We start from the raw sequence: 12,286 nt of genomic DNA, 5'->3' as shown, positions 1-12,286 counted from the left end.
CAGCCCCTCCTGCTGCTCCAACCCCTTCCCAGCCTCGCTGCCCCCCTTTGCCCCTCTTTCAGCTCTGCTGTGACTGCAGTTCAATCCACAGTCAAACACAGCCTTTTTTTTTTAAGATCCATTTGTTGAGGCGTGTGCTGGGGACGAAGGGTTTAGGCTCCAACCAGGTGCCTGGCATCTCCCCAGCAGCATTTCCTCTCCCCCCCCCAGATGTGCAGGCTGGGCCAGCACAAGCCCATCTGCAAAGTGCTGCGTGACGGGATCCTGCGGGTGGGCAGGAGCGCAGCCCCCACGCTGCCCGAGGAGCTGGGCACCGAGTGGCTCCCCCAGCCCTGGGGCTCCGAGGACGGGGACAATCATTCCAGGCTCAAACTCTACGCCCAGGTCTGCCGCCATCACCTTGGTGAGTCCCGGCTGCTCGGGGGGCTGGGAGGGATTTGCAGGAGGTGGAAATGAGGGGGGAGGGTTCTTCAGGCACAGATTAACATCTAATTAAAAATTAAAAAGCTATTATCTTAATTTCCTAATCCTTCCGTGTTAAATTTGCCTCCTTCTTGTTGTTGTTTATCACCCTGGGGATCATGTCAGAGATTGAAAAGCCAATTCTTACCTCTTTAAAGCAGTCAGTTTGGTACAAGGTGTTTGTATATCATAAAGATCACAGAATGATGGAGTGGTTTGGGTTGGAAGGAACCTTAAAGCTCCTCTCGTTCCACTCCCTGCCATGGGCAGGGCCACCTTCCACTATCCCAGGTTGCTCCAAGCCCCTGAGGCATCTGGCAGGGCAGCATTGGAACCTTCCCCCCTGGTGATTTACCACCTCTGAGAGTAAATAAATAAGAAATTTTCATTTATTACTTGTAAATAATCACTGTGATCTCTCTTTTTCTCATACTGAGGGGCAGAAATAACTATAATAAAGTTTGCCACTGTTTGCCTCAGACAAAAAGGACTTCCAGGCTTTCAGCCTGACAGAGATAACCTGTCCTAGACTGCAGAGCTGAGCACTGTATCACTGTTATTGCAACCCGGGCTGGGCAGAGATCGGGATGTGTCAGTCACAGTCACAGAGCTCTGCAAAGTCAGCCCTGTTTTTAAGACATTTGATTCATATCAGTCAGAACTGAAGCTCTGAAGAGCGTATTCCAAAGCAAACATTTACAGTGGAAATCCATCGGCATTTGTATCTCCTTAGAACATTCTAATAGCACAGAAAGCATTTTCTGACCTGCTGGTTGCTGCGGGTTCCTCTGATGGGACTGTCACTAACCCCCTCTCCTCTTCCCTTCCCTTCCAGCACCTTACTTAGCCACCCTGCAGCTGGACAGCAGCCTGCTGCTGCCCCAAGTACCCGACCCCTGCCCAGCCGGCCAGGCCCAGGCATGGCTCCGGGAAAACGGCCGGACCCGCTCCCTCCAACCCCTCCTGTCTCTCCGGGGCCCCGGCCACGGGCAGCTCCTTCAGCTCCACGCCCAGCGCCGGCACCACCAGCCTTCCCGCCGGGAGCACCTCCTCCTCGGGCTCCTCCGTGCCGCTGTCGGCGTCCTCTGCCACCCCCAGCACTGCCCCGATGCCGGGCAGCTCCTCCACGCCCGGGTTCAGCGGCAGTGCCGGCCCCGGGCAGGGCGGTGCCGGGGCGGGCGCGGCAGAGCGAGCCCAGGGCAGCGTCCCCGCGGCCGACTCGGAGCAGGGGCAGAGCCTGCCCCAGCAGCAGCAGGAGGGGCAGGAAGGGCAGGAAGGGTAAGTGCTCACAGTGCTCCTCCTTACACCCACTGGCCTTCCCATCCTTTCCCAGAGCTCGCAACCCTTAAGTCCCATGGAAAGGGGAGGCCCCTCTGGCAGGTGGGAGTGGAGCAGGGCCCGTTCTGGGTGGTTTGTAGCAGTCCCTGATAAAGGGGAGTTGGAAAAACAACCCTCCCCTGTTTTTGTTACAACAGTCAAAGCCTGGTTCAGCTGCCTGGATGTGGGTGTTGGATCTCTAGGATTCCCCACCTGGCCTGTCTTTGCAGCACCACCAACACAGAGGGGTTCTCAGGTGCTGTGCCAAACCTGCTGGCTCGGCCTGCCCGTGTCAGGCACTGCAGGATATCCCATGGAGCTGGATGCCTCTTGCTCCATCACACCTGGAATGTTGACAGATGCAAAGTGCAAGCCACAGATTACTTTTTTTTTCTGATTTTCTTGCAGTGCAGGTGTTGTTTTTCAGGCAGGTACACTGTGAGGTCAGGAAACAGGGTTGGAGTCCTGTTACTTTAAAATAAATTTCAGCAGCTGAACTCCTTTAAAGACTTCACTATGAACAGCCACCCATCAAACATAAAAATTAGGGAAAGGTTTTTTGACATTGTGTGTAAGTAACTTCCTGAGGGAACATGTTTTTCATTACTCTCATAATAATGCATATTGCTAATAGTCACGGTGTGTGTTGTGGAGTTCCTGTATGTTGAGGGAAAAGCCCACATCCTGCTCTAGTGTGGGTTGTCCTTGAGACATCTGTTCACTGATCCCTGCAAAACACCCTCTGAGCAGCTGCAGCAGCTTCTGACAAAGTCTGAGCTGCTTTGATCACTTACAGATGTTGAGCCTCCTGCTCATGGTTGGGGTTGGAGGAGCATTTTACCGAGTAAAAAATGTTCAGTTGCTCCTTCCATTACCACTGGAACCTTCCCTGTGCCTGAACAGGACTTCAGGCTCCGTGAATATTGCTTTGTTGTGCTCGATTCCTCCCTCCACCTCTCCCAAAAGCAAACCCTAAACTGCACCAAAACCCAGGCAAGCACCTACATGAAAACTCACAGAGCTAATAGCAGTCAGCTCTTCCATAATCTTCAGACATAATCTGTTCTGATTGCATTAAATGAGATTATGTTAGACCCTGTGTATCTTTAATGCATAACTAAACCCAGGTATTTTGGGTTAGGAACTGCAGTGAGTAAAAGTCCCGCCTGTCGCTGTCGTCACGGGTTTTAGTTTTGCTTCTGGACACGAGGATTCCTCAGTACTTTCCTTTTCCCCACCACCACCTCAGCCCCTCAGAGTGTTCAGAAAAGCAGGACTGACCCTTGTTCCCGTGCCTGTCCCCTCTGTGTGTGTGTGTGTGTGTGCAGGGTCCCCGAGCGGGAGCGGATCGGGGTCCCCACGGAGCCAGAGGCCGCCGACAGCAACGCCTACCCCCCTGCCGTGGTCATCTACATGGTGGACCCCTTCACCTACACTGCAGAGGAGGAGTCTGCCTCAGCCAACTTCTGGCTCCTGAGTCTCATGAGATGCTACACAGAAATGTTGGATAACTTGCCTGAGAACATGAGGAATTCTTTCATTCTCCAGGTAGCGCCGCCTTTCCCCGCGTCCTCACGGTCCCCCCTCACAGCACGTCTGTGACACCCTGAAAGGTACAGGGTGGGAGATGACATGGGATATTTAGGGGACATTTAGGAATTGTTTTCTTGGCAGTACAAGGTTATATATAAAAAAAACCCCTTGATTTTTGATGAGGAAAAATTTAAAGCAGCCCCAGTATCCCTGTGTCAGATCTGTCTCCTGGGGCTTCCTGGAGAGGGATTGCAGTTATTTCAGTTGCAACTTGAGTTGCCATTGCCAAGAATGTCCAGTTGCTCCTTTGATTGCTCTACATGTTGAGTTGTTTGCTGTTTATATTCCCTTGATTTATGCTGTTTAATCCAAAAGAAGTATGTGAAACCAGACATTTAATGCATAATATAACTATTGTACTGTTATTATCTGCTGCTTAAAAATAATTTACCATGTAACTTGGCATATAATAATAGTTACTTACTCTGGAATTGCTTAGGAATTGAATTTGTGCAGCCAGAAGCAGCACTTGGCCTCCTGCCCAGCCTTGCCTGCATTGCCAGGGCTGCTCTGTGCCAGAGGCTGAATAACTGTGGGGAGAATGGGAGGCCAGAGGGCACAGGCTGTGCCTGTCCATGTGCAGCACTGCAGGAAGCAGTGTGGGAAGGGTTTCTGTGGGCCTCATTCAGGTGTGCTCACCTTAGCTCAGAAGTATTTCAAATTATACATATTATATATAAAAAAAGAGAATTGGAAGTTCTTGTGATGTCCCATCGACACTGGATCTGAGGCTGGATCAGACAAGCAAGGGACTGACCCTTTTTCTCAGTATTGTCTGTTTTCTGGGCATTTACTGTTTGCTCCTCAAAATAGTTGGCCAGTTTAAGTCAAAGCAGCAGTTTTCTCTCAGTAAAGGGTAACTGATCTAGTTCCCAGCACCACATTCTCACAGCTGTACCACAGCACACCCAAATATGCAGTTACTTCAGAATAAATCCACCCCAAATGTTTGCAGCTTTATTGCAATTCCTGTCCAGAGGGGAAAGCCCAGCTTCTGGAATTCCTGGGTAAAACTGTCTTTTAAAAACACACAGCCACATTTAGTAATAGAACGTGCTGCCAAAGTTCTCATGGTTCAAGCAAGAACCATAAAGTAGTAAAAGTTTTGTGATACTTAAGTTTTATTACTACTGAAAATATTTGTTGAAAGAATCTGTTTGGGTCTTGCAGTGTTGGCCACAACAGAAATGTTTGCATTGACAGTTCCTACTCTCACTGTGAAAGGAAAGATGCTTCCAGAGCCATGTGTGGGACTTGTGCAATAAAAACAGTACCTTAAAACAATCAGGTTACAGGGATTTAATTCTAATTTTAAAATGTGTCTGAACTGGAAACCTGATTTTTGTCATGCTTTGTTTACTTCTGTGCCATTTCTCCTTCCTGCTCTTGTTGTGCAGTTTGGGTCTTGAACACCAAACTCATCTCACAGGCAAATCTCCCTGTGGCTCTGCTCTTGCTGGTTGAACATGTGAATTCACTGGTGCTGCTCCACGTGACTTAAATAAAGCTGAGCAGCAGCATGAGGTGGCTGAGCTTCCAATCATTACTGAGTTGAAAAGGAGAAACCACACAAATCACTGTAACAGCATCTTAACTGTGCTCTCTACACTCCTTGACTGACACCCCAGTGCCAATTCCCCGTGTCCAGCACACAATTCCTGGCTCTGACCCCAAGCCATGGAGCCAAACCTGCCTGGGCAGCAGAGACTGTGCAGCTCAGCCACCTGCAGACGGAGGTGTTGGTCACAAAAACAGTTTTTAAACAATTCAGGGCGTTTTAATTGGGGTGTTTGATTTTGGACTGAGGATGAAAGAGGTTAAATTCACTGTGTCAGTGTGATGGGAGCAGCAGTTGTGTCCCAGGGAGTGCAGGCAGTGCTGCAGCCATTCCTGCCCCAGGGATGCTCCCTGGCAGGAGCTGTGGTGCCAATAACGGGGTGTCACCGACTGTCCTGGGTGTTCAGTGACATGTGGGTCTGGTTTGATGTTCATGAGCAGCCCTTGGAAGCCTTTCAGTCCTGTTGATTGTGTGTCTGCCTTGCCCAGATTGTGCCTTGCCAGTACATGCTGCAGACAATGAAGGATGAGCAGGTTTTCTACATCCAGCACTTGAAGTCCCTGGCGTTCTCCGTGTACTGCCAGTGCAGGAGGCCCCTGCCCACCCAGATCCACATCAAGTCCCTCACGGGCTTTGGGCCAGCTGCCAGCATTGAGATGACCCTCAAAAACCCCGAGGTTGGTACTGGGGGCAAGGGAGTGAGAGGCTGCTGATAAACTGTGACCACTTTGGTCAGATATCAAAACAAGAGTAGAGAAAACACGGGCGGGAGCGTTTTTTTCAGGGTGCAGCAGACAATGATAACATAAAGGGAAAAGACAAGCTAATGCTAAATAGAAAACAGTAGGAAAAATGTCAGATTACTTGCTTTCAAAACATTTTAAGCTCCTGGTTTTGAGTCATAAAGTAAAAGGTTAAAGATCAGTGTGAAAGAAGAGAAAATGCACATCGTTACTGGGGTTTCCAAGTCATTCTGTGGTTTTAGTCTCTAGTGCTCCACCAAGAGTTTATGTCCAACCTGTATTTCTGTGCACATGTTTATGCATAGATATGAAATAAGTTCTTGTGCCTAATTACAGATGGTATATTAATTCCCTGAGGTAATGGAGAAATCCCCCTCTTTCCATGGGCTTGTCTTTCATCTGTTTTTTTAAAGTGTAAATATTCAAGCCTCGTTTCTGGAATTTCAGGGATTTCAAAAGAAGGATAATCCATCCTACTTTCTATGAATGTTTTGCATTCTTTGAAGGATAACAATGGATATTTTATTTAGGTTTAATAGACAGTAAACACTTCAACTTACCTTGGGATAAAGGCCTGCTTGTTGGGTTTGAAGCCTACTTGCAGAATCATCACAGACCCAGCCTACTGGCACATTCTGCTGCTCACAGGAATCCATAGTGTCTCACTGGGAGTTCCTGAGAGCAGCCTGACCTCAGGCACCTCCCTTTCACAGTCCCTCCTCTGCTTCCCTCAGAGGTGTCTGTCCAGCAGGGTGGATTTACAGCAGGTTACAACAGTCACACTTGAAGCTATTTAGGTGTGAGGGGAAGGGTAAAAAAATTGCAAGACTCCTCTGAGCATCTCCCTCCCTTGAACTGATGCTCCTGCTCTCCTGCCAGGTTGGGATAGTTCCACTCCTGCCAGGCTGGGATGGTTCTTTCAGGAAGGGACAGGAGCAGAAACACTGGACATCCCTTCCTGTCGCTGAGAAAACACCATCCCTTACATTTCCTCTGAGCTGATTAACTTGCACTTTGCATTTCATGTTTAATTTCCTGAAGATGCAAAAGACAGCAAAAAAAAGGGAAAATGTTTTCATGAGCCACTTGCATTTAGCACAATTAATTAATCAAATCTCTACTCTCAGTCTGCACTGCAGACTCCCAAACTTTGCTGAAAAATTAAGAAAACACCCTGACTATTTCTTAATTATGGAGCATGTCTGGTCAGGCCCATCACATTTGTTCTCCACAGAGGAGTTAGAGAGCAAAGATGGCTTTGTGGGGACCATGTGGGAAGCAGCTTTGCAGAAGGAGACCTGGAGGTCCTGTTGGACACGGTGGGTGTGAGCCAGCCCTGTGCCCTTGGAGCAGGGCAGGGGCAGTGGGGCTGTGCTGGGGAGGTGCTGGTTCTCCTCTCCTCTGGCTCTGGGCTCCTCAGAACAACAAACATGGAGCAAATCCAGCCAAGGGCCTCAAAGATGGTTAAGGAACAGGAGCATCTGACAGCTGAGGAGGTTTAAACTCCTGCCTGTGTCAGAGGCTGGTCCAAGGACTGGTTTCATACCTGTACATAAAAAGAAGTCTTTAGATAAGGTTTGAATGCATCAGCTTTAACTACAGCAATGAATTATCTATAACCTCCCTTTCCCCAATCTCTCTCTTGACTAGGAATGCCTTGAACTTATTTACTGTTTCACACTCTCCTCTCTCTGTACTCACTGCCAGTGTTTCTTGTGAGAAATACTTTCTGATCTGTCTGCTGACAATCACGTGCTCTCTGTTGCAGAGGCCCAGCCCCATCCAGGTGTACTCACCTCCTTTCATCCTGGCACCCATCAAAGACAAGCAGACAGAGCTGGGAGAGACCTTTGGGGAGGCCAGTCAGAAGTACAACGTGCTGTTTGTGGGGTACTGCCTGTCCCACGACCAGCGCTGGCTCCTGGCGTCCTGCACCGACCTGCACGGGGAGCTGCTGGAGACCTGCATCGTCAACATCGACGTGCCCAGCAGGTACTGCTGGCCCTGGCTGGCCCTGGCACCTCTGTCACATTGGCACCCCCCACACTCATCCCTTCCAGCCCTATTTCCTGCTAAGAGGTCGTGATAGTGTCACAGTGATAATTTCAGTCGGCACTCTGATAATTCAGGATCTGCAGAGGAAGAAGTTGCTGAGTCACAGTTGTTTTACAGCTTGTTTTACAACTGTTTTACCTGCAACTCTTACCTTTAGGAACACCTGGTGTGTGGCTCAGCAGTTTGACACCTCTTGTGTGTCACTGCAGCAACAGTACTGGAAGCACACACATGGTTTTTTCCTATTATGAGCAGTAAAATTGTTAGAGATTGCACAGAACTGTAACAACTCCTCCGAGGGTAAGCAGTGACAGAATTACAGAGAACAGAAACCTTGTCCCTGATTCTCTTCTCACTGTTTTTTTCCCTTCCTCAACGTGCAGGTCGAGGAGGAGCAAGCTGTCTGCCCGGAAGATCGGGCTGCAGAAGCTCTGGGAATGGTGCATTGGAATTGTCCAGATGACATCCCTGCCCTGGAGGGTCGTCATCGGTCGGCTGGGCCGGCTGGGCCACGGGGAGCTGAAAGGTGGGCTCAGAACTGACCTGGGAAACTAAAACACTGAGAGTGATCATCACAGAACCAGAGCATCCTTTGGGTTGGAAAAGCCCTCTGAGATCATCGAGTCCAGCTGTTCCCCCAGCACTTCCAAGGCCACCAGTGTCCCAAATGCTCAAGTGTCACATCCACAGGGCTTTTGAGCACTCCAGGGGTGGGGACTCAGCCATTCCTCACAGCTTTGCATCACCTGCCCTCTGCCATCACATAGTGAATCAGATTGAGTGTATTTAGCTTAACCTTCCAGAGTCCTGTCTCTGCTTCTTAAAACAGTGACTTTACAACAAGTTAAACAAGATGCACCAAGTTCTGTCACAGACAGGATAAGCTGTTGTTTATTGTGATAGACTTTACTGAGGGTAAACCTTGTTGGGAAGGCAGATACCCAGCCTGGCCAGGCTGTCTCCTCAGAAGTTTATGATAATCTACACCAGGGCTGCCAAAGCCTTTCCTCTCCCTTTGTCCCCCACCCCGTTGTTGTCTTCAAACCAATGCCCCCTTCACCAGGTGGATGTGAGTGTGAAGTACCTGGCAGAAAAATCACCATGATCCTCCAAGCTGGTGTCTGCTGGGCTGTAGCAGCATGGGTTGCAGGGGAGCAGGCTGCAGTCCCACCCTGGCACTGAACTCCTGCACTGGTTTGCACAAACACTTTGCCTGTTTGTACCCTGGCTTTGACATTAGTCCCTGCAGGATCTGCAGTGTCCTTCCAAGTCATGGACCTCATCACACCTTAGGAAAGCTCTGATCAACAGTTATCGTGACACAGAAACACAGACAGGATTCAACTCTGATTCCTCGGCTTAAACAGCACTAAACAAACACAAAAATCTTGCAAAAAGAGTTACTGAACAAAGGGAAACTGCCACAGAACAAAATAAAACAGTGCAGGAAGTGTTTGAGCACCCAGTGTGCAGGGCCAGAGCCCTGGTGTGCAGGGGAGACACTCCGGGGGAGTTCGGGGCCGGGGAAATGAAAGTGTTCTGAGTGTTCTGCTGTTCCCAGGGGAGTGCTGGCTCTGTCAGCTCCCCATTCCCTCTGTCCTACCATGCTGCTCTCTCCTTGCAGACTGGAGCATCCTCCTGGGGGAGTGTTCCCTGCAGACAATCAGCAAGCAGCTCAAGGAGGTTTGCCGCATGTGCGGCATCTCGGCGGCGGATTCCCCGTCCATCCTCAGCGCCTGCCTGGTCGCCATGGAGCCACAGGGCTCCTTCGTGGTCATGCCAGGTATGTTTGTCCAGCTGCTGCCAGGCCAGGGAATCTGGGCTTTGATCTCATCACATCAGCACAGTAATCTTGGGATTGCTGTGAGGGCCTGGACTGGCGTGGCAATGTGGGGCAGAAAATAGGCTGGGCCAGCAGAATTCCCTAAAATACCATGGAGAGATGCTACCCTGGGAGTGCAGGCTCCTGGGGGGAGACTGATGCCTCAAAATCTACATTGTGTAAGGTTCTTAGTGACAAGATGACTGTTGAACTGCTGACCTTTCCCCTGGGTCCAGGCAGCCCCATTCCTATGGGCTGGAAGGTGATGTTCCCAACTCCTCGGAGGAGTCTGCAGTGGGAAAGAGAAGGAGCCTCTGGAAAGGGGAATAAGAGTAAACCCACTTGCCTTCTCATGTGCTGGAGTTATTTAGAGAGTTCACTCATAGCAGTAGCCCACGGGGTTAAGTTGAAATCAAATTAAATATTGAGATTCCCTTTACTTATTATATTACCTAAGCACATACTTTTTAATGGATGTGGTGCCATCCCCTTAACATATCCTTACAAACCACTCTGGGCTTTTTCACACTTAGAAAGAAGAGATTAGTACATGGAACAGAATTAACTGAGCTTGAAAATTCCTTACCAAGTTGAATATTTTGAAAATCTTAAAGGAGAGGGTTTGTAACATGAGAAAATAGAGGGCAAGTGAGGCTTTTTACTTATCAGCCAAAGTGGGGTATATTTCATAATTATATAGAGGGTGTGAAAAATCAATTTGACTTCTCATTTAGCAAGTAAATATTTGATCAAGGGGCAGCAGAATGACAGGAATGGTGGGGCTGAGCACTCTGTGCAACTGGTGATCGGAGTTTTAAGCTCTTACAACAATTTATTCTTTTGAAGATCAGGCCCTTTAAATGTGTGTATGAGCTTGCAAACCAGGTGGGATGGACAGGACTGTGACTAACCCAGCCCATGTATCTGGGAGGGGATGCACCTTGAGGTCTGTGCTGTCTGTGCCCTGGCAGATGCTGTCACCATGGGCTCCGTGTTTGGCCGGAGCACGGCGCTGAACCTGCAGTCGTCCCAGCTCAACACCCCCCAGGACGCCTCCTGCACACACATCCTGGTGTTCCCAACCTCTGCCACCATCCAGGTGGCACCAGCAAATTACCCCAACGAGGATGGGTTCAGCCCCACAAACGGTGAGTGGCACTGGGGGGGTGAGAGGGGCCTTTCCAGAACCTCAGCAGAGCTGCACCAAGTGGGAATAAACACCCCCACGGAGCCCACAGCACCCAGCTGGACTCAGGGTGAGCCACACAGGGCTTTGTAGGTACACGGTAACACTCTGTGCTCCCCCTGAGTCTGCTTTCAGATAATCACACTGATTTATTCCCAAAGGGATGTGGCCCAACCGTGGCACAGACTAGACAATGCTTTTTCTGGTTGTTGTGGCTGGGTCAGACCAGCTTGTTTCCCAGCAGTGCACAGAGCTGAGAGGAAGGAGGCACTCGTAGAATTTTGATCTCCCTGTAAAATAGGTAAAGTAGCCCAACCTGAGACTCCCTGATGCCCCCAGAGTGCTTTTACACACACATTGAGCCCTGCAGTTTGTGCCAGCAAGACTCTGCTTAAGACTTGATATCGAATGAGCATTTTGCTGCTTTGTCACAAATCCTTTAAATGATTGCAAAGAAATTTAGTCCAAGAGTCCCTACAAGCAGGTACAGTAGGAGTATTCAGTGAGGAGGGCAGGCCCCCAGCTTTAAGGAAAGGGTGTGCTCTGATCTGTTCCTGCTGGAATGTCAGAGGGCCCCATGGAGGGAAGTTGCCCCTCTCAATCCCTGTCCCTTGGAGGGATCCCCCCAGTGCTGTGCTGACAAACATTAACCTGGGTTAACCTGCCCTTTAGTGCTGCACATGCTAATTAGAGTCAGGTACAAGGACTGGCCTTTTCCAAAATGGTGTTAAATTTAATTTTCTTAACTCTGTCCTGCTTAATGATTAAGCTGCTTCCTATGCCATTAGGCAGCTCATTTATGCTTTGGAGGTGAAGCAGAGCATGACATGAGCTCTGCTTTGTTTGCTGAGGCTGGAGGACACAAGTTCATAAACCTCAGTTAAGTCACTGCCCTGGCAATCCAGAGGTTCTCCTCAGGAGATGAAGGAAAACAACCACCTGCCTGTTTCAGTACTGGGACTTCAGGTGAAATTAGTTCTGGACACACATCCTTTTCCATTTTATGTGGAGTAAATTCCTCTTTTTCAGGAGAAATTGTCATTTATTATGATATGCATGACTTCTGTTTAGGGCTTCATATTTTAATATAAATTTGGTTGCAATTCTAATTAATCCAGTTAATTTAGACAGCTCCCACTATCCCTTTCTACCCCCTATAACGTACTTTAAATGTCATTATACACTTTATCCTTACCTGCTGAGAAATCTGGGTAGGAAATCCCCCTCTAGCCCACAGTGTGCTGGCTGTAATTCCTTGTTTCTGGTGCCTCATCCTTCCCTCCCATAACTTACTCATGGCATTGTAACCCACGTGCAAGTGCCTGAGCAGTGAATGCACTTCTCAGAGCAGCAAAGAGCCCTTCCCTGTCCCTTCAGCCTTCCCAGGTTAAACCAGCCAGCTGGATAATGCAGCTGGATGGGATTCCTGGGATGGGAATAGGATGTGCAAAGCTGTGTTGGGGGGAATCCTGGTGCAGCATGTGAAAGAATCCCCAAGTCCACGTGAGGGGGAGCAGCCTGGCTGCTCGGGGGCTCTGGGGCAGTTCCCT

At 49.3% G+C, this 12,286-nt stretch overlaps 1 protein-coding gene across 1 annotated transcript in view; it reads left to right on the top strand.

The window, feature by feature from the left end:
* MED13L (mediator complex subunit 13L) overlaps positions 1-12,286 on the top strand; it is a 92,897-nt gene that overhangs the window by 72,853 nt on the left and 7,758 nt on the right. The window contains 9 exon segments of the mRNA XM_029963293.1: positions 211-403; positions 1,298-1,340; positions 1,342-1,731; positions 3,108-3,327; positions 5,419-5,607; positions 7,442-7,665; positions 8,112-8,254; positions 9,353-9,511; positions 10,522-10,698. Of these exon segments, the coding sequence (XP_029819153.1) occupies positions 211-403; positions 1,298-1,340; positions 1,342-1,731; positions 3,108-3,327; positions 5,419-5,607; positions 7,442-7,665; positions 8,112-8,254; positions 9,353-9,511; positions 10,522-10,698 (1,738 nt within the window).

Source organism: Manacus vitellinus, unplaced genomic scaffold (assembly GCF_001715985.3).
Source record: "Manacus vitellinus isolate BGI_N305 unplaced genomic scaffold, ASM171598v3 scaffold_58_pilon, whole genome shotgun sequence".
In the NCBI taxonomy this organism is placed as follows: domain Eukaryota; kingdom Metazoa; phylum Chordata; class Aves; order Passeriformes; family Pipridae; genus Manacus; species Manacus vitellinus.
This window is presented reverse-complemented; position numbering and strand designations above follow the sequence as displayed.